The sequence below is a fragment of the Chrysoperla carnea genome, chromosome 1 (assembly GCF_905475395.1).
Source record: "Chrysoperla carnea chromosome 1, inChrCarn1.1, whole genome shotgun sequence".
Lineage (NCBI taxonomy): Eukaryota > Metazoa > Arthropoda > Insecta > Neuroptera > Chrysopidae > Chrysoperla > Chrysoperla carnea.
This window is the reverse complement of record NC_058337.1, coordinates 52,258,097-52,281,348: the sequence shown is the minus strand read 5'-3', so window position 1 is coordinate 52,281,348 and position 23,252 is coordinate 52,258,097. Positions and strand designations below refer to the sequence as shown.

The 23,252-nt window shown below is 29.3% G+C and overlaps 1 protein-coding gene across 1 annotated transcript in view; it reads right to left on the bottom strand.

Moving 5' to 3' along the window:
- Positions 1-13,203, bottom strand: part of LOC123305814 — a 156,500-nt gene extending 143,297 nt beyond the window's left edge. The window contains exon 1 of the mRNA XM_044887646.1: positions 13,158-13,203. Coding sequence (XP_044743581.1) covers positions 13,158-13,203 — 46 coding nt within the window. The remainder of the gene's footprint in view (positions 1-13,157) is intronic.
- Between the last annotated feature and the right edge of the window lie 10,049 nt (positions 13,204-23,252).

Below are 23,252 nucleotides of genomic sequence, written 5' to 3'. Positions count from 1 at the left end.
CGTCAGAAGTAGTATATCTCGATAATTGGATAAAAAATGAAAGTGAAAGTGCTTAATTTTTTTTATTTTTCAAAATAGTGTTCTTTTTTTACAGATGGTTGGAGCCTTATTTACGTACGTCATAATTCTTATTCAATTTGATCAATCAGATAAAGGATGTATTGGTATAGAACCCATCGATGATTCTACAAATTCTAGTCTAGAAATGATTTCGAATGATACAATCACAAATTTAATGACTGGCTTAGAATCAAAAATTTATTTAAATATAACAGAAGTATTGGATAATTTTAGTACAAATATGACGTATAATTTAATGAAATTAATTGAAACTGGAAAACAACATTTACCGATTTTAGAAACAAATTTATCAATTCCAAACTTTGAAACAAATTTATCATTTGCTAATGATTCAATAAAATCAAGTGATTTATCATCGAAAATGATGAATATTATTATGAATAACATGAATGACTTACTTAAAAATATTTCAAGTGATATTCAAGATTTATTATTGAATAATTAATGTAATTAAATTGATAAGAAATTATGGAGAAATGTTACGTTTATTATTTAATGTTTATTAAAATTCAATAATCCTTGAGAAAATGAACCTATAAGGAAAAACTTAAAAAGATCGCCGGTAAGCGACAAGAAAATTTGAAAAATTAACTCCAAAAAACGATTTTCATCAAATAAATGAGCCATATCTTCAAAATTTTTATTTTTACAGAATCGAAAATTATATTAGCTTTATGGTGACATCACTAGTTTTTGCGATTCAATGGTTTTCGAGTTATCGGCGAAAAATTTATAAAATTTATCGTTTCGTGAATATTAGCCTATACGTACAGGCTAATACTCACGAAATGTGGGTCATTCTCGTTCTGTATTTAATCAATCAGAAAACAAATTGTAGAATTTGATAAGGGTCATCATTTTCTGACATCAGATTGTCTCTATTTCTATGGATTGCTTTAATAGTCAAATTATATTCTAAACGGTAAGTAAATTTTTGCTGATTTAATTTTTCCAAAAACGTTAGCTTTTGAAAGAAATGTGACGTAAAAATATATCTTTATTGCATTTAATCGAAAGATAATACACTTTAATCGAAAATTGTAGTTCAAAGTCATGGACACAGACGAATATCTTCTATTGCTCCTGACCACTTTTGGCGAATTTTTCCGTAGTTCGCGTCTTTTTTTTTTCGATTAATTGCAATAATACATATTTTTAAGTCTCTTTTCCTCCCAAAGCCGACGATTTACGAAAAAATGGTTTTATATGAGAAATGTTAGTTTTTTTATGAGGATCAATTTTCTAATTTTTAACTGTTATTCTATCTCTTACCGTTTAAGATCTTAACTGGCTATTAAAAAAACCGAAGAACTGAATTAAATATGATGTCAGAACATAATGTTCCCTATCAAACTCTTTGCTTAAGTTAATTTTTGATTGCTTAACTACAAAACGAGCTATTATAGCCATTTTAGATTTAAATAAACCACCCTGTAAATTAACGAAAAAAAAGTACTCATCGTAAAATGTGGCTAATGAGTAGTTCTACAAACTAAGGCAATTTCGGCGAATCAGCCAAAAATGAAAAATTTGTTACAAATTAATTTTTTGTATAACATATCATTCCCATCTATTTCTGACTAACCACAAATAATAATTTAGAACCAAAATTATTTTCTTGGCGTGATTACCATTCAAAGTGCCAAATTTTCAGGATTGTACAGAACAAAAGCTAGTTAAAAGTGTTATGTGATTTATTTACTACGACATTAAAGGCATAAATCAAACCAAAACAATGAAGTTAATTATTTTTCTTGCCAACGGGACATAATATTATCTTATTTCCCAAAAATATATTTAAAATCCTTGTCCTAAAATTTGTCCCTTAGGTTTTATATCAGGATAAATGTTAAATAAACGAAAATTACAACATGAACCACGTTATCGTCCTTCAGCTGAGTCAATTGTGAATAGGAAAAAGAGCCTTTCTAATACATATACTTAAAAGAATCACTCCAAAAGAGTTTAAAACATTTTAATACTTATTTTATAATAATTTTTTAAATAAGAGTTACCCAAAAATACACAATTTTTCATTTTTTATGCATAAACAAAGTATTAAAAGTTTTAAAGACTCTTTTGAAATGATTTTGTTAAGTATATATAAAAAGGGACTCCACGAAGCTAAAAAATTTTACGACAATTATTTAAAAAAAATTTTGATTTAAAGAAAACGAAGGCTCTAACTTAAAATTAACTTAAAGATTTTCCTTTGTAATAAATTATTTAAAGTATCCAGAATACACCATTATATTTTCAAATTTTTAAATAAATATTTAATACCTTCCAAAAATTATTTAATGTGAGGTACTCATTTTGGTCGATATTACAAGAATTAAAAAATGACGCGCAAAAAGACCTATTTTGAGCGTTAAATTAAAATTATAAATAATGGAGATAGACTTCTGGGAATGGAAGTTTTTTATTGAAAATTTCCTCCTCTTTAAAAATTTCTTAAATATTAATATTTAATGAAATATTGCAAAAAACGAAATAACAATTTTCATGTTTCATTGTTTATAATTTTTGCAATTTTTTATGTGATGAATCCCACGACCAATCACACTTATTTTTACGATCAGTATTTCTATATTTCATCAATTTGAATTTGCTGGCTAGACTTTTATCTTCACTACGTGTTTGCCTCAACGTATCCACCTTCGTGTTCCATACATGTAATTGTTCTTTTACAAATTTTTTTTAATACACTCCTACATATCTCGAAAGTGATTCCTTGTACCGTTTCTCGACCATTAATATTCCTTTCGAACTTTCTCAATTTGTGGACACCCTTTACATTCGATGTCAAAAGTGGATAGTTAATATTTTCGAAAGCAGAGATTTTTATAAACAATAACTTTTTTTCAATAACCTTATTATAAACAAGAGAAAACAAACAATTGACTGAGTTAATTGTTGAAATACCATGTATAGGCAGTGTTGATAACTCATTTCACATACATAACTCATTTCTCATGATAACATTTCACATACATACATATCTGACATATTTAACTGATATTCTCATATAATGCGCAAGTGTTGATGCGCAGTCGTTTGTTTTTTGACGTCACGTAAATAACAAAAGATATTCACTTAGATATTCCTATATTAATACATACTATAAAATTTGCACCTAATTAACGCCCTCGTGGGTAAACAGTGATGTTTACAAAAAAATGTTTCAAACAAAAGTTTTATATTTTTTTATAAGCAACATTTTTTACATTTAAACTTTTGTTCTATCTCTAACGGTTTACAAGATGGGTCCTACGGACCCATGATCCAATTGACCCATGTTGCTCATTTACGAACTTGACCTCACTTTTTACGTCCTAAGCACGCTGTAAAAATTTCATCTTGATATCTCTTTTCGTTTTTGAGTAATCGTGACCACAGACGGACGGACGGCCGGACGGACGGACGGACGGACAACCGGAAATGGATTAATTAGGTGATTTTATGAACACCTATACCAATTTTTTTTTGTAGCATCAATATTTTTAGGCGTTACAAACTTGGGACTAAACTTATAATACTATGTATATTTCATATATACATGGTATAAAAAGTTTTCCATATGTAGGCAATTTAAGTAGACACCATGTATAAACAGTATACACAAATATTTGTAGTTAAATACTTTGTGTATGTTCCAACAAGAGAATTCTTACTCCTAGTGAGCATCAGACTACGAGCATAGCTCGTTCCAGTTAATTTCGATAATAAAGAGACTTGTATTTAATTTATGACTATCTAAATATAAATTGTCATACAATACATTTTAGTAACGACCAAAATTCTAGTTTTATGTTCATTCGACAGTGAACAAATAAATTCTACAGCCCAGCTAAGATCAGTATCTAAATATTTTATGACTGTAGTGCTCATATACCTATCTCACACGACTCGAAAATTAGGGGAAAAAAACTTTTAAAACAGTAATATAATAAACGTCATTACTTATGAAATTTTAAAATATTTGTACAGGAACGGCGTTTTACCCGACTGGACTATATGTTACGGGCTCCGAATTCTTACTATTAATGCCAGTAACACAGTTTTAAAATACTCGAACAAAGAAAGCTTAGCTTTTTATACGACTCATTTTTCTAGTAAACAAACCTCTTTGCAGCTCTTTAGCTATAGAAAACAGTAATTTTAAGGGTTCCGTCATCAAAAATGAAAAAAGAGCCTCTATCGTTATAGAAACACTCTTATGTCTGTCTTTCCGGCTGACACAGCCTGTTTTCTCCGAATCAATTTAACTAATAAAATCGAAATTTGATGTGTATATTATGTAGTTTGATGACCCAATCACGAAAAGTGTAACAATCGTGGTCTGATTACTACTACCCCCCTCTCCCAGACAGAAACAAATCCTCAATAGTTTCGGTGGATAAAGCTTCTCATGTGATATAATATAAAATTAACGGGTTCGTTATGACGAATACAACAAATATGTAGGAACAAACTTTACAGGAATACCTATGCAAAGATTATTTTTTAATTTTAAGAATTTATTTTGGTAGGCAATTTATTTCAGGTGGGTAGCACACATTTTCAAAGTGTACCAAGTGGGATATCAAAAACAGTGTTACAATTTTTATAAAATAAGATAAATTTTCTAATGTAAAATCCTTCACTCAGACTTAGCCCCAACTTAGATTTTACAAGGCAAAATTTAAAACAAGACATCATTTGCAGTTATTTTCCATAAGAAATGATTCATGGCGTAACCCAATCCACGCTAGTTCAACTCGCACCGGACCAGTTATATACCAAAGTTTTTAAAAGTATTACAATAAATCTAATTATACAATATAATGTTTTTTTAATAACGCTGTATGAGTTAAAAACTTTTTTTACCCGGATAGGAACGTTTTTAAAAATACATAAAAATAACTGTTGAATTACTTATGAATTTTTAAATACAACTTTTTTATTATTTTTTTAACACAATCAAAACTTTAATCGTAAAACTCAACTTTATATGTAAAATAGCATTTTAGTTTCTAACTATTTAAGTTACCTTTGTGTAGCAAAAAACACACACACAAACACACGTAAAAGATTGTTTGGTTTAGTTTTAGTATAGTCTCCGATTCGTAACACTATCGCAGACATTTTATGGTGGTATTATATAGATATGTATACATATATGTATGAGGGCTCAGACGTAGCGATACGCGATAGTGAATGGACATCTTTGTTACTCTTGTATTTTATTTTTACGAGTCAAGTAAACCGTACCACATATATTGTTTGGCTGGAATCATGCCAAATACTAACCTGGATTATTTTAGTCAAACATATATAACAAAATGGTTACTAAAATTTTAGTGATAATGGAATTTCTAGCCACATTAGATATTTTACTAGATATTTCTCATGAAACAACTGTATAACTAGAGCACATTCTCGATCTTCATTTTAGAATTTATGTAATACACTGTCTAAAATAAAACTTCTCTCTATTCTCTAATTTCATCGTACCGACGCTTCTTTGATACTTAACCAGAGAGTTATAAAATAATTAAAGATGATTATTGATGATCAGACTAATATGATTACCGGTCGATTAAAATAGTCGATGCAAAATATTTGTGTACAAAAATGCTTTATGAGTATACATTTCTCTCGAAATCAACAAATATAGCTACCACGAATTCGAAGACAAAAAGTATTTTTGGAATGTGATTATCAGATGGACCGTGGAATGACAATACTGCCCATGCACCCCCCCCCTCATAAGGGACGGCGAGCAGTGGTTTTTTTTAATAGAACAAGTAACTGATGATAATGGTTTGTTTGAAAGTGTTTTTCAAGACGAATACAATGAATATTGGTAAAGTGTGCTACGACTTTTTTCGAGATCTTATGGTGAATTAAAAGAGGTTGGACTTTATTATTACATTCAACACAGCACGAACACCCGCCAAAGGATGCTTAGCGTTCATAAATACTGTGTAAATGATATCAATAGCGTTAAGTCAGCGAACAAAGACGCAAGTGTGCACAGAGCCAGGGAATTCATGGCTCGTCATTTCCACGGTATTTTTTACTCGTAACATAGTATTAAAACCGGATGCTCTAAAATCATCACAAGTCGAAAGCGTTATTGTAGTTGGACGATCCATATTATACTCACCATAATAAACTCTTCATATGAATTTTTGAGCCTTATTTATTGAACCATTTAGATGTAATTTAAGTCATACCGAACTTTTTCCCATTTCTGTATAATTCATGATGATAAAAAGCCTTAGATATCCAGCTTTCTTGAATATTTTTAGTTCCTTTTTCAAAGTTAAACTTAAATCACTATCTCAATCATAGTTTGAACGAAAAGTGCACGCTGTAGCTTCCAATCTTTCATAATTTTTCTTTTAAATATCGCTCAACAAAAGTTTTTTCATTTAACCCTCCATTTTTAATTATCATGAAATTTTAACTTGTACGGTGTCTTTACTTGTACGTTCCCAATACCTTATCACGAAATCAGAGCACAAATCGTAACAAAACAAATACGTATTCTGATGTACTTTGGGAAATAAAATCCAGTCTTTATTTTGAGGCAAGGAGCTACACTGTAGAAGCACAATAAGGTTAAGTCCAGTAAGATCGATAAGGTTTGAAAAGACGAGTTGCTTTAAATTTACTCAAAAAAAAAAAAAAATGAATACAGGAAAATAGACTATATCTATCACACTAGTTAAGTAATGTGTAGTATCAGGCTAGTGATGACACGATTCTGCCGGTTCTTTCATGTGGTCACTATGCAGTGATTTTACTAAATGGATGCTAGTCATTGAAACATAGCCCAGAAAGCAGATGATTTCGCCATAAATTACTATGCTTATTAAAAAATTTCCTAAGTGTGTGAACATTTTTACATACCGCCTTGTATCTAACGATACAGATCGGTTCACAATGTACATTACTCGTTTTATACAATTTATGTAGACTGTTAACTAAATCTATGTAGAAATAATTAGATCCAGGATTTTTATAAATAAAAAACTAGGTACTATCGATTCAGTTAGTTAAATGAAATCCATAACAAAATATAACTATTTGGAACAAGGTATATTTCGAAAGCAAGGAATTTTTAATATTTTGGGTCGCAATTTATTTCGCTACAATTCTTCCAAGGTTATTTATAAAATTGCAAAGCAACTTATACGAAACGAGAATAATATATTACAAAAAAAGAAACTGGCATGTATTCTGTACCGTTAAAAGACAATTATTAGGCTTTTAAATAACAAATAAAATCCGGTCTTAAGTAATAATATATGCCATATCTTTTTCGTGTAAAGTCGAAAATACAATGAATATTCATTTGTTTTTATTAATGATATCAATCCAATTTACAGGGTCTCAACCCAAAAATATTATAGTATGAACATTATTTAGTCCTGAATATAAAACCCTTCAAATTACCAATCGGTAATCCCTCAAAAAGTTATGAAGGAAAATTTGTCAACCTTTTGTCACTGGCAACCCTCATGCTTGTCGTTTTCCGATACTATGTTATCAACGTGGTTACCTCGCAATTTAGTCAACATTCAATACTTTTCAGCCCAAGGAATAAGGGAGCTACGCACCGCAAAGTGTCACTATTAAGCAGTCAAAATGCGAAATTTCAAAAGCCCAACTCCTTTTATTTCAACTCAACTAAGGCTTTGTTCGTCTTCCATGGGTTGACGATCATTTTTGGTAAGTCGTAAGCCTTCATATTAAATGAAAATTCGTACAAAATTTGATAATTTATAACTTTCTCACTCTTTGAGATAGGTGTGAGCTTCTTGTATTCTTGACGACTAATTCGAATACTCAGAACAACTTCCGCTATCATCAGGTACCACCACCACACCACGCGGAAGTGGGTCGTAAATTGCAATGTTTCAATTAAAGATTTTTCCAAACGTTTTTGATAGGCCAATCTGTACACTCAATGTTTTGTATCCTTGTTTCGTTCACACTAATGTTTATATAATAAATGATTCTTATTCAACATTTCACTAATTTTTGTTCGTTGTTGTATATTTATTTTATAGATCCAACAATTTATTTATGTTATATAAAGATAGACAAAACTTCTATGCTCTAGTCTAAAATTTAAAAAAAAAAAAGAACATACAATACTATACAGCAGATTGTGTATAGTATCGAACTTTATATATTCCTCAATTTTTAAGGATTATTTATTTATGGGGAAACTTTTGATTGTTATATTTATTAATAATTCTTTTTCTTTCTTTCAACAAAACAAATTAGTACACGATCAAAAGACAAGAAATCCAGATCATTAGTAGCTACATATCGACATAACGGCTAAACAGACGTTATATATTTAACATTCATAAAATTGAAGTTATTGGCTTGTCAAACTTAGCACATTTCAACCACATAAGAAGCTCTAAAAGCTGTACCTTAGCAGCTTGAACTTCATACAATGCTAGATAACACTAAAATAATGATAATTTAAAAATAAACTTGTAGCTGTGAAGTCCTCCTTTTCAAAATACAGGATATTTAAATTTAGGAAGAAAAATGATGTTTTCGTCAATACATTCAAGACTTCTGCTTTGAATAATTGGAAATTTCACAGAATAAACTGAAGATCTTTCATGATTTAAGGCCTATATAATGATAAATAAGGAAAACCAGCAGTAGAGATATGGGTGCGATATCATCCCATTTCGAGAAGAAATCTCTAGCACCATTGACTTAATTGCAAATATAATAACGTTATATATTGTCCCATATTTGTGAAATTGTGTCCCAACTTTCCAATTTTTCTAAGAAGCTGTTCAATATTCACAATAATATCGTTCTTTTCTAAAATTTCGACACCCTGTTTCTAGAAGAGGGCGCTTCCCTGATATAAGTGTATTGAGAAATTGTTATTATTCTATAGCATTTACAATTTTGGTGAAGTACGGCTATTATAATTTGGACCATGCTGTATATTTAGGGAAAATTTTTGATCGCCCTTTTGAAATTTTTTTATGTAATTTACTATCAGTGATATACAAATTTGAATTTTTTTTTCAAATTTCGTATCCAGAGTAAGTATTTCCAATTATAACAGTTGGACTTCATCAAATTATAGATTAAATTAAGGACAATTTCTCCATCAAAACCATTTCAATTTTTTTTAAATTATTAATTATGTCCTATAATTAATCCCTACCTAATTTAATTAAGAAAATAAATATTCAAAGCCTTAAAATTCAATCTCAAAAATTTTCTTTATTGTCATTCCAAATTTGTCAAATTTTCTGTCATTTATTTTTAATCTAATATTTAATCGTAAAATTCGAAACTTCCTGTCACAATGTAGAATAATATTTATGATATACCTGTAGTGTATATAATTTTATATTATGATCGTACTAACAAATCCGTTGAGTTGTGAAATTACTATTTGGTTCGTTAATAAACTTATCCTTATACGACCAAAAACTTATACTTGTAGGTAGACTTGTGTTATCCTTAAAGTAGATACAAGTAAGCAAGTAAGCAAGTAGATACCTACTATTTAATGTTTATAAGCTCGATTCACCAACAACCATTCTAATTATGTCAAACACATTGACATCATTTTGTCTTTGAGTAAATATATTTTAATAGGCTTCTTTAAATAAGTCGTTTTCATATTTGTTTTTCTAAAATAACTAACTATAAGAAACTTTCAAACAGGGTAACAATTAAGGTTTGAAATAATGTTTCGTGGTGTATGTGGAGAAAATGGTTTCCAATTAGATTTGACTGATTTTAAGGAGTGTTTTCCAATTGATTTTTAGAGACAAAATTATAATATTTTCTGCAGGATCTTATACGGGCATATATAAAAAAAAATATAATAAAAATTTAAAAAGTGGGATTTGACCAAAACTAATTAAATAATTTTATACTTTTTTTTAAATCCTTTCCATTATTAAGTGAAATTTACTAATATGTTTCTTCAAAATAATATAATCCAATTAAATTATTTTATACTTTTTAAAAATTCCTTCCTTAGTTGAAGAATATTATTAACTGAAATTTACTAATGTCTATTGATTATCATTGGCTACTGGTTATCGAATGATAGTCAGTGACTGGACAAATTCATCAATGTTTGTCATAGACGTATCTCCTTAATTTGGTCTCAGATCCAAAATTGGTAAATAACTTTTTCCTTCGTCTTTATGAGCTTATTTTGTAGACCAACGATCTGCAGTCAATAACAGAACACCCTGTATAAATATTAAATTTTTATTATTATTCTCACATGCAGTATGTAAGGAATGTCTCTTTATAAAACACAAAACTGAAACTTAATTTTATCGCTGTATATTTTTATCGATATACTCTGTTGTATACGAAAAATTTGAAACAATGTTTATGAAGCAATTTCGAACCGGCAGAAAAAGTCGGGGGCGAAATTAGAAGCTTGAATTTTTTAGCCAACTTCTAAAGGAAATACAGTATAAAAGTAAGTTTTGAAAGAAAATGTATTCTAAAGGAAATACATTTTTACAAAATCAAATATCATAAAATGAATACTTGACACAGAACTTACTAATAAAATAATAACACATATGTTCTTTCTACTCATATTTTAAGTATCAAAATTGGTAGCCAATTACATACAGAATTCATAAAAATAAATATTACTATCAAAAACCGGAAATTAATTATACTTCAGTTGTTTAAACACAATGAGTGTAAAAATGATATTATTGTTATATATAAAACTAGAAATTATTATATGTATGTATAAAAATGTAATGTTCCTGTGTATGTGCTTTAAAAACTTAAAAAGTTATACATCGATTGAGCTAAAATTTTGACACGACATACAACGCGCTTCAAGGATTGCTTTTACCCATTTTTAGCCTTTGGAGGGTGTAAAGATGGGATATAAAAGAAATATAAAGGGTATGATGTAAACCTTTAAATACTGTAAGTTACATAAAAATCAGTTCAGCCGTTTAAAAGTTGTGAACTCTTTTATCGAGGATTTCTCAAATTGCATAACATTTACTAGAAAATGACCATCTAATTCCATGCAACCATCATGTCCCACAGGGAAGCGTGGCAGGGTTCAGTTAATTTTTATATAATGTAACTACGGCGATTTACACAACACTTCTATTATATATCTCTCTTTTTTTAATTAGAAGTGTTAAGCGTTCATATTTTGCGCAGTTTTAAAGATTTTTAAAAACCCAACAAAAATCGGAAGTGGTTAAAATTTATTCATTAGTATCTCTAAATCTTTATGCATGTAGTATATGGGATCTCAGATCTATGTCAATACCATACCATACCAATGGCACAAATATTTATCCTATCTGCAGTACTAAATAATAAAGAGCGTAGAAAAATAGATACGAAAAAATCTCAGTTCAGAAACTTTTATTTATGAATTTTTTCTAATAATACGTTGTAATTCTTTGTTACATGTCTATTCTCTATACCAATGAACGTAATGCAACCAGTGACTGTGATCCGTTTTATATAAAATAGAACTTAAAAAAATTACGTTGTTAGAATTTTAATTAGTTTCATAAAAAATATGAAAATAGAAAACTTTTTTATATTGTTTTTAAAAATTTTCCTCTTTTTCAAATCTGCCCAAATATATTAATAATAAAATTACGTGGTTTGTTTTTAAATAAATTCTCATACACACCGTTTCAAAATTACCATTTGTAACTTCTATAAAACAATTAAATTCTTAGCTTTTCAAAAATTGTTAAATACGCTATTTTTGGAATTATGTTCCTTATCGCACGATATTTGTTTGCTGGTTGGGAGTTGGCCAAAAAAACCGCAACAGACACTAAAAACGAACATTTTGACCACCTAGGAAAAACTACAACTTTTTCAATCGATTCAAGTTGCCATGAATTTGAGAATAAGCAAAAATTTTTTTATAACTGTCAATTTGTATTTTTTGTCAAAATTTTAGGTTTTATCAACAAAAAAAAATTGATTTGTGAAAGTTATCAGAAGTTAAAGCTAACAGCGATAATTTCAAATAAGTACAATGAAGTTTTTATGTTGTATCATAATAATTATCCTGATCAAACTAAACGTAATGTAGGCACATATTGGGTTGACTAAATCAGAAGTATGTCTTTTTTAAACTAATACTACAATTAATTCAAACAGTAAAAATAAAGCTAGCTATTAAATTAAATTCTTTAAAGGATCAAACAAGTAATTGACTTCTAAAATTAATACCTTAAATTTTCAAAAAGATATCTTGTAAATAAAAAAGTAAGCGCTGCATTTATTATGTACCAAAATACGAAAGTAATATCCGAGTGTTCCTACCGGGTGTCGCACGACACCTCTCGATCTATTTTTGTAAAATATTTTATCAGTTTATAAAACATGTCAAAAACAGAATAATTTTGGTACGCTTCCAAACTTTATATCAAATTTAGGGACAACATTTCTGATCCTTTCAGCCCTCCCTGCAAAGCGACAAGAGGGGATAAAATTCAATTTTTGATCAATACATTCCAAAACTAGAAAGAACGAAATTTCAAATGAGCTATTGCGTTTCCAAATTCGATTATTTTTCGCAGGGATACAGCTTTTTTAAATTTTGGTAAAATTTTATGTTAAAAAAATTTCATTTAATACTTTGGTTGTGTAATTATATGATTAATTTACTCTTAAATACAATTGAATTAAAGAAAGTCAATAAAATGTCACAAAATTTTAAAATACGATCACCTGTCTATAAAACATGATCGTATTTTACTCGTCGCCTCGGTTTTAAATTCGAGATAAACGTCGCGGTCGTATGACATACATAATAAAATTATGTCTCCCATTATATAGTTTTAAAAAGTCTCTTTAAAATTATTGTTTTCAAACTTCAAGCTACATCGATGTGTCACAAAAAGATATACTTACAGGTTTCTTTTAATATATTGATTAAATTTTTTCTTTTTTAGTTTAGATAATATAGACTGAATAAAGCTAATAAAAATCATACAGGTTTTCTAAGTTAAATACATTTATGAAAACAAAAACTTGGTAGAAAAATCTCTCCAACTTACCGCCATCTCCACGTTGACCAATACCACGTTTATCACCTTTTCCCATTTTTTGAAGTTTTTCTTGTTATCTATGTTACCAAAACCAAATTTTTATATGTTCAAATTTAATGATATAATTTATATTTTTAAAAACTTAATTGTTTTATTTACTCTTGGCTTGAATTTTTTACAATGAATATTTTAATATCAAATATTTTTAAATACAAAAATTGGTGTTGGTTTTTTTGGGCTTCACTGTGCTCAATGCAAGTTGAATTAATTTAATTCTTTATTTTTGAATATGTATAAAATTGATAATTTCTTTGTAATAAATCACACACTGCTGTTCTGCATGAAGTTGTGAAGATCTTGTGAATTCTGAAACAAATAAAAATATTTAAATTTTATTGAAGAGCTCAAAATATAAACGGTATAATTTTGAAATGTCGGATTTTTCATTAAGGTGTATTATTTTAATTATATGTTTCAAATAAAAAAAAAAAAACAGAAAGGTAACTAACATTTTTTACTTATAGAACTAACTATGGAATAAATATGTATAAAAAGAATAAAAGGCCGTCATGGATATGGTTACAAAATATTATTTGGAAGAAGTGTTGCATATGTGCTCCACATTGGCTGATTTATTTCGCCAAAAACACTCCGAATATTTTTCTCGAGCACTTCAATTTTTGAAGGATAAATGGCGTAAACTTTATACTCGAGATATCCCCACAGCTAATGTGATAGTGATGCTAATGATTTCTTTATGATAACTACTTATCGGATTAAAAAAATGAAAGATCCATTATTTATCAAAAGTTTTGATACTCGGGTATAAATCTCTTTTTAGCATCTTTTTTATATGTCCGCCTGGAATGTAACTATTAATTTTCTCTCAAGTTTATTAAAAAAAAGTCAAGTTTATTAAAAAACAAATAAGAATAAATAGTTTGCTGGATGTATAAATCCGGTTAAAATTTTTTAATTACCTTTTTCAAATCTGTAAATTTTCTTTCCATGTTACGTTTATTACGTTTTTCGCATGGAATTAGATGAAGAAAATATTATATCTTAATATTATATTAATATTGCATCTTATATTTTTTTCAAAACTCACCATTTTCTAATAAAACTTATTGTTATGGTTTAAAAACAATACTCAACAAGTACAAATAAATAATTGACTGAGTTAATTTTTGAAACACCTTGTATAGAGTGTTGAATACCAATTATTTTTTTATAAATTAAATCAATAAATTAAATATTAGATTATGGTCAAACAAAACTTTAAACAAGAAAAATTTCTCTTATTACCTTTATTGCTCGTTTACGAATTCAAAATCACATTTTAGGGCGAGAGCACGCTTCTTTCAGTTTTTCAGTTATCAAGATGGCGGACAAAGGGAAATGTACTAATTAGGTGATTTTATATACACCTATATACCTATACTAAAATATATTTGCATATATTTGTAAGATTTGAAACTTTTACGACATCCAAAAGTGGAAACAAATTTGATTACATACATATAGTTACATGCATAAATATATACTTACAAACAAGTCAAGCTAATAAGCAAAGCGTATTAATACGAGATTAGCATCTTTTATGAATCATTATGAATTATGGGTTGACTATTAGAAGAAAATGGTCCTGCACATTTAACATTGGATTTGAGTGTTAGTTAAAATTTCTGGAAATTTTGGATACAGGACGATATAGTCATCTTGTCCAAAATTTCAAATGGGCAGAAACCCTAAAAAAGGTCAAAACGAATTTTCGCATATATATGTTATTGAACAATAAATCTATTCATATTAATTTATAGAGAAATTTGAAACTCACCATTGTTATAAGTTTATTGCGTGTCATAAAGTTTATTGTGTGTCTCTTTATGCAAGTTCGCTTTGCTCATAGAGGAGGAAGCGAGGCAGGTATACGACTCTTCTACCTATTTCAGTTTCTCTAATAGTAAAGAGAAAGGTAGAAAAAATTTTTTGTCTCTCTGTCTTACTTTTATTATTGGTTGACACTGGTTAGGGTAACACTGTTTTACTCGTATGTTAGTTACAGAAGGCTGAGTGGCTTCTCTAAGCCATACTTGCCCATGGATATCTTATCATAAGATGGTTCTAACCCTTATAAACGTTAGGTATTATTAAACAAACAGCCCTAAATTACATGTAATTAACAACACTAATCTATTCATAGGATTCATTCATATAGAACTACGAAACATAATTCGGATTATTATAAAAGCTGTAATTCCAAAATGAATAGTTTTAAATGATTCCGTCCATTTAGAATTTTTAACAAGAATAACAATATCGTCCTGCAATTTGTCATTATTCCATTTAAAGAACCACACCATATATAAAATCAGTTAAAGTTTCCAGCACGAATTAATTTTATTTGAATTCAATAAAATTAATGTTTAATTAATTGTAAAATATTTTATTCCCTTTCTACTTAGGTAGTTTTAAATCATAAAAAAGAGAATATTGAACGGCAGCAAATCTAAAATAAACATTTAAAATATGATGATACATCGAAATTATTCCGTAAATTTCATGAATGTGGGTTTGTAGATACTTAAAAATAAAAAGGGTTTATTTTATATGTAATTTATTCAACTCAATACAAACATAGCTAGGATGATATTCAAATTAAAATATATTTCATTAATAAAATGAAATATTCTTTGTATTTTAAGCATTCAACATCATTTTTTTATGTTTTAAAAATATGAAACGAATAATCATTTAAAACAATCATAATTTTAGTTAGGAAGGTATAAATTTTATTTCAGAAAGTATAAATTTCATTTCAGAGTAATAAATCAGATTTTTCACAATTTCTTCATTCTTACCAGAAAGTATATCTTTTACAGATGAAATATACTAGTTTTATTTCAGAAAGTGTAATTTTAATGTGTAAATGTTACAGTCAAAATTCTTAAAAGGTTAAAAGTACTTTTAACTGGCAATCAGTCAAATACTTTTGACCGCAGACTTTCCACAATAGTACTTTTGACGGAGATAGCAGGCAAAAGTATTATTGCCCAATGCAGCTGGTCAAAATTAGTTTGGACTAACTGATTTTTCCTTACTTTTACTTCAATTAAAGTTAATAGTCATTAAAAAAACCTAAAATGTAATTGTCTTTTTTCGTTATTTTACTTTTTTCAAAAAAAGTCAAAAACCCACAGACTCGTGCTAGCTCGAACCCATTTAAGAGATGGCAAACCTGTGGATTAGTGAGTGAACGCAATCACAGGGTTTCCGGAAGGGCCAAAAACCCACAAACCCGTGAAAACTCAATCCCATTTAAGACATGACCAACCCGTGTATCAGTGAATAAACGCAGGCGCAATGTTTACGCGAATTCTTTTGACCCAAGTTGTTTTGAAACCGGGTTGATTTCGTGTTAAGCTGTTTTTACCGGTGTTATTAAATACCAAGTAAGTCATGAAGGTTCGCTTCTAGCGATTAAAACTAGTTTTGAGGAGAAGCGTTAGTCAAAACCACTTTTACTGTCAAAAGTTCTATTAATCATTGATTTTCAGGCAAAACTACTATAGATCAACATGTGCAGCCAAAAGTACTCTTGCCTGTTTTTTTTTTCAGTTAAAAGTAATTATGATCGGCTAAAAGTATTGATATATTCAAAAAATAGACTCAAACATTCATCTTGAACTTAAAAATTTTCCAAATTTGGATTGAAATTGGGTTAACGGTACTTAATAGAATGTACAATAATAATATCAAAGACCCTGTATCGTAAGATTCAGGAAAAAATTGGCAAATAGAAAATATGCATTGAAAAATCAGTAAACTTGTCATAAAGTTGTCAATACAGGTATTTACAAGCATGAGTCACACTGGTTTTATCTTAGTTTGATTTGGTGGATTCTATTATAGAATATTATTCTGAACATTCTGTATATTTAAACACTCTGTACATATGTAATGTATAAGCCTATATAATATTTCATTGTTCCTACTATGGCTAGTCAATGCTAAATAAATATATTTAGTTAGATACTAAAGTATCTATATGGTTAACAAACGATATTAATTCAACATGGATACTTACAATCATTGCATGGTACTATTGCATATACAAAATGAATCAGAACACACAAAATACTGAGAGAACATCTTCAATTTTAGATGTAATTCCTTGTTTGAGCTAAATTCTTTCAGTCAGTATATTATCTATTTGGACAGATTATATTTATTTTTTATCAGAAACTTGTACATGACACCTTCTTATATATGTCACTAGATGACCAAATGAATGTGTTCTGAAAAACGATAAGTGGCGGATTTAGCAAGTGGACAAAGGAGCATTTGCCCATTATTACCCTCACCCCATAAGATTAAAAAAAAAAAGTGTATACACCTTGAATAATAACTTGCTTATTACTTTCGAAAAAACTAGAGGGTAGAGCACAAAAATTGATGAAGGAGGGGGGGGGAGGCTGAAACTACAGTTTCAGGGCTATTAGGGAGATTTTGCCTACTGGGCTTTTCCCTTGAATCCGCCACTAAAAACGCTATCACAAATACAATTGAATGAAACAAACAAGGAAACTCATATTCACACTTTTATGGATACCACGTGATCGCATTCACCCTTGCCCTCATTTATCCTTCTCCATAACACTCACAAGATATTGTATTTCCTGCAATCTCTTTGTATTTTCTATCCATGTGATGAGACTATACCTGAAGAAAGGTGTTCATAAAATCACCTAATTAGTCTATTTCCGGTTGTCTATCTGTCTGTCTGTCGTCTGTCCGCCTGTCATCACGATAACTCAAAACGAAAAAAGATATCAAATTGAAATTTTTACAGCATGCTCAGGGCGTGAAAAGTAAGGTCGAATTCGTAAATGAGCAATATAGGTCAATTGGGTCTTCGGTCCGTAGGACCCATCTTGTAAGCCATTAGAGATAGAACAAAAGTTTAATATAAAAAAATGTTCCTTATAAAAAAATTAACAACTTTTGTTTGAAATATTTTTTTGTTAACATTCACCTTTCTCCTATTGGAAAGATGGCAAGAACACAATGTTTTAATTAATGAAATCTAAAATAGAGAGAAATCAAAGTTTCAGTAATTATCACAGCCTCCATGTATAGACAGTGTTGATTACTCTATCACATAACACATATAACTATACATGTCACACATACATAACTGATAATCCCATATTAAAACATACTATAAAATTTGCATCTAATGTGTGAACTCGTGAGTAAACAGTGATGTTTACAAAAAAATGTTTCAAACAAAAGTTGTTTATTTTTTTGATAAGGATCATTTTTTACATTTATACTTTTGTTCTATTTCTAACGGTTTACAAGATGGGTCCTACGGACCCAAGATCCAATTGACCTATGTTGCTCATTTACGAACTCTACCTCACTTTTTACGCCCTGAGAGTTATCGTGTTGACAGGCGGGCGGTCGGACAATCGAAAATGGACTAATTAGATGATTTTACGAACACCGATACCAAAATTTTTTTCGTAGCACCAATATTTGTATGGGTTACAAACTTGGAACTTAACTTAATATACTATGTATATTTCATATATACATTCTACATGGAAATTTCATTGACTGGCATACTACTACGTCTCTTTCGACTCATTCTGTACAATAGTAGTTGGTTTTATTTGAAGTAAATAATAATGTTAGACTCTAAATCAAGCAATGTTTGTTGATTTAATTCTAAAAAGTAGACACTAGGGTGCAGTTTGTAGTGAGAAGCTTTATGTATAATAAACATACAAATGAGAACCATACACAATACACGATACACGATACATGATGCACGATACTCGATAATGATAATAATAATAGTAGTAATAGCAACAATAAAATGTATTATACAATTTGAAATGTTGGTTGTGCTGTACTGTTGTACTGTACTTAAATTGTGTTGAGTGCTGTTGGTTTTGCTGTTATTTAACAAAACCAAATCATATTAATTAATTATTTATATTAATTTTATTTATATCTAATAATTTACATATTACATAAATGTATTATACTGGGTTTTAGCCGCGGCTTTGTTCGATGTATATAGAACTTTTCTCTCGAAGGTTTATAAAACACCTCACAGTTGTATTCGATGTGTATTGTGAACAGAGCTAACAAATTAAAAAATAAATACTACGAAAAATATGTGAAAACAAACAATTGACTGGGTTAATTGTTAAAATACCATGTATATACCATAAAATATTAAACTTGAGAACCCCATGGCCCAAAATTTGCGATATGATGAATGAGAGACAAGCCTGTCAGTGAGTTCCCCTGTGTCCTTATCTATTTATATGTTATTGGCTAAATATTGTTTACAATTTTACATTATTGGAGAGACACAAGATGTCTATCCATCATATGATTATGACATATGACTATGACAAGGGCACAGGGTAACTCACTGGAAGTTTTCTCTCTAATTAATCATATCGCATCCACTTACAGGCTAACAGATCCCTTGCGTTCTCTATGTATATATTCTATGGTATAGACAGTGTTGATTAAACAAGGAAACACACACATAATATATGTAACGTAGAAATTGTAGTATAATATAAACAATAGGTAAATGTAAGTACATACTATAGGTATAATGTTTCTAAGCTAATTTGCGTCCTCACGGTAAAACAGGCATGTTTTCGAAAAATATTTTCCAACAAAAGTTGTTTATTTTTTTATAAGTAACATTTTTTATATTTAAACATTTTTCTATTTCTAACGATGTAAAAATGGGTCCTAGGGACCCAAGACCTTGATCTATGTTTCTCATTTACGACCTCACCTTCTACGTCCTTAAAAAGCACGCTATAAAAATTTCAGGTTGATATCTCTGTTCGTTTTCGAGTTATCGTGTCCACAGACGGACAGTGACAAGTGATTTTATGAGCACCTATGTCATTTAAGCATTTCAAATGGAATTTTTTCCTCAACCTATAATGCCAATTTTTTTTTTATATTTGGGAAGGTGCATATTTTAAAATCTATATCTAACTTGATGCCGCTAGAAAGTTGGACCATTACTATTGGCCAATTATTTGAATCCGTTTCTGAAGTGAATTATTCAACAAAATTTGTCAGAAATCTATACTTGGGAGGTTTTTAACGTTGATGAGCATAATAATGATGTCAGTGAACTGAAACCTGCAAAATTATATTTCCGAGTGTACAATGCTGAAAATTTTGGGGAGAAAGTCATGTTGAAATAATATAAAAAACTTGAAATCTTTGAGAATTTGAAATAAATGAGAATTAAGAGAAATCTTCTCTATTATTTCAGAAAATTCAAAATCCAGCCATTAACACTCGGAAATTAAATTGCAAATTGGAAAAGGCGGTCGCAGAGAGTGGGTGTCAGATCACTGACGTCAGTATATGCTGATTTTTATTCGAGGTAGGTGATATATTACTCAAGTTTTTAGTCCGTCGGGAAACAGAATTTTGCTAAAGATCTCTTTGTACAGGTGCATTTCACGCCAAAACCAGTAGAATGAGGTCTAGACAGACCACTATGATTGTCTTAGTAGTAAAATTCAATTAGTGAAGAATATAAAATAATATTTTATTTATCTATAAAATATCTCATTTAATAAAATATATAAATATCTAGATATTTATTTATTATATCTCATAGAAAGATGTTGATTGGTGCATCATCGCCATAAAGATAACTTTATGGTTTATTAAAACTCATCTATATTATTATTATTATAAGAAAAGCTTGTGTTTGCTTGCTGCTATATGGATAGAGCTTTCTAGTTCTTCTAAATCGATTGCTATTAGAATGAATGATATGATGATATCAAATACTAACAAACATATAGCCATCATTTAATAGACTTACTTCATTTTAAACGATAATGCATTTATATTATATGCTATTTAATTTTTAGGTATAGATACAGGCTGCTTCTTAACTGAATGAAATATGAAGGTTAAACTAGAGCTTATTTTTGACAAATTTGACCAATAAAAAATTTTCACGTCTATTATTAAAAGTGACGAGTTGTGTTTTAAAAAAAATTGACCAAATTCGACAGAAAATTTCCTCGTTTTTTTTTAATTAAAAGTGATGTGTCGTCATATGGGTGATTTTCATACCATGTGTATCAGAATAAATGATGGTAATAATGTATACCTAAACCAGCATTTTTCTCTCCTTCAGAACTATGTTGAAATGCTTTCGAACAAAATTTTATGATATTTTTATAAGATACATTTTTGTCATTTAATGTTTTACTCTATCTCTAACGGCTTGTTAAATTTAGAGATAGTTTGCTCTTTCTTCAATAGTTTGTGAATAATTTTTCAGTATCTTTCACAACCTGTTAAAGATAAAGCCATACTTTCAATAGCAAAAATGTTGCTCGTAAAAAAACCAACAACTTTTGTGGGAAACAATTTTTTAAAAACTCGTTTAGCAAAACTTCTGTCTGTCATTGTTATAGAGATCGTTTCCTACCACATGTTCTTCACATAAAAATGCTTATTTTGGTGTATCTTCAGCCTCTAAACAAAATTGATTTTAATACATTCTTTACTTTTCTTTCATTTGCTTCTCTCTTTCAACGAAAGCATCATGGGAAAAGGCTATTGTAACTTGGATGATTTGATGCCATACCTATCCCTGATAAAAAAGTAGGATTCATGAATCGTAAATTTCGAATTCGCCATGTTATTTCAAGAGCTTTTATCTGCCAAACGGTGGCAAGTGTTATAAGCAAGTGTTGAAATAATTACTCAACACAGTAAGTATAAATATTTTTCAAATTTTTGGCACTTAATTGAATAATAAAATAGGATTAAGTTACGAAATTATGGAAAAATAATAGCTATGGGAATCCCTTATGTCGGTAGTCTCTTATGGCACATGACCATTGGTATTTGTTTTGGCTTTCTTCAGTCGTTAACGAACGCTATTTAGACCGTGGTTCGAGTAAATACGTATCATAATATTTACTTCTAGATTGTGATGAATTCTAATCGATGGTACTTGTTATATGATACAAAATAAAATATTAATCGCATGTAATAAACATTTTTTCGTATATTGTAATTAGTAAGTATTATGACAATGACTATGAAAATATGTGATCGATCGATCTTTCGATTTGCCGCCTTCTATGCGTGCCGCCTGCGTTAAGTGAATCCCTGAACTATTTTAGGAAGTTTAATTTTAAGGAAGAATATGTTTATTTATTTATTTTGAATCCGACTTTTTATCAGGGTGATAATTTGAAACTTGTATTGTAGTTTAACCACGCATTCATTAGTGAAAAAAATTTTTATAAAGAAAAGCTGTTTATTTCCAGATAATAAGGGTTAAAGTTCCAATTGAATTTTAAGCACTGCGATTATACCCTTTACACTATCGATTTGAAATTTAGTTATGCTATAGCTATTCATATTCTACCTGCATTGGTTACTTTTATTTTTCAAAAATCCTGTGAATTTTCCAATTTTCACTTTTCACAAAAAGGTACTTTTTCTTAATCCACTATAGCTGGATGTGAACTATAAAAATTGGCAAAATTAACTGGATTTTAAAAATAAAAAATGATAAAATACCAGGACCTATGTTTCTCATTTATGAGCTCAAACTCACTTTATACGTCCTGAGCACGCTATAAAATATGTCAGCTTGATAGCTCTTTTCGTTTTTGAGTTATCGTGCCCACAGTAGGGCTGTAAAAGTTACAAGAAGTTGAGTACCCGTACGTATTCGTTACAAAAATAATCAGTACCCGTTACAATCGTACCGTTACGTTACTTGTTACTTTTTTGCATATTACCTGCAAAAATTTCAAGTGGTATGATTTTATGTTAGTTATAGTTCAATTGTATAAGTCTTAGTGTATATAATATAGTGTAAAAAATATGAGTAAACCGAGATAAATTCGTGGGTAACGTATCAGTACTCGGTACTAGACGGCGTACCCCTTACTCAGTATTCGGGGTTTTTTACAGCTCAAGTTCATAGACGAACAGACGGGCAGACAGACAACTGGAAATGGACTAGTTAAGTGATTTTATGAACGCCTATACCAAATTTTTGAT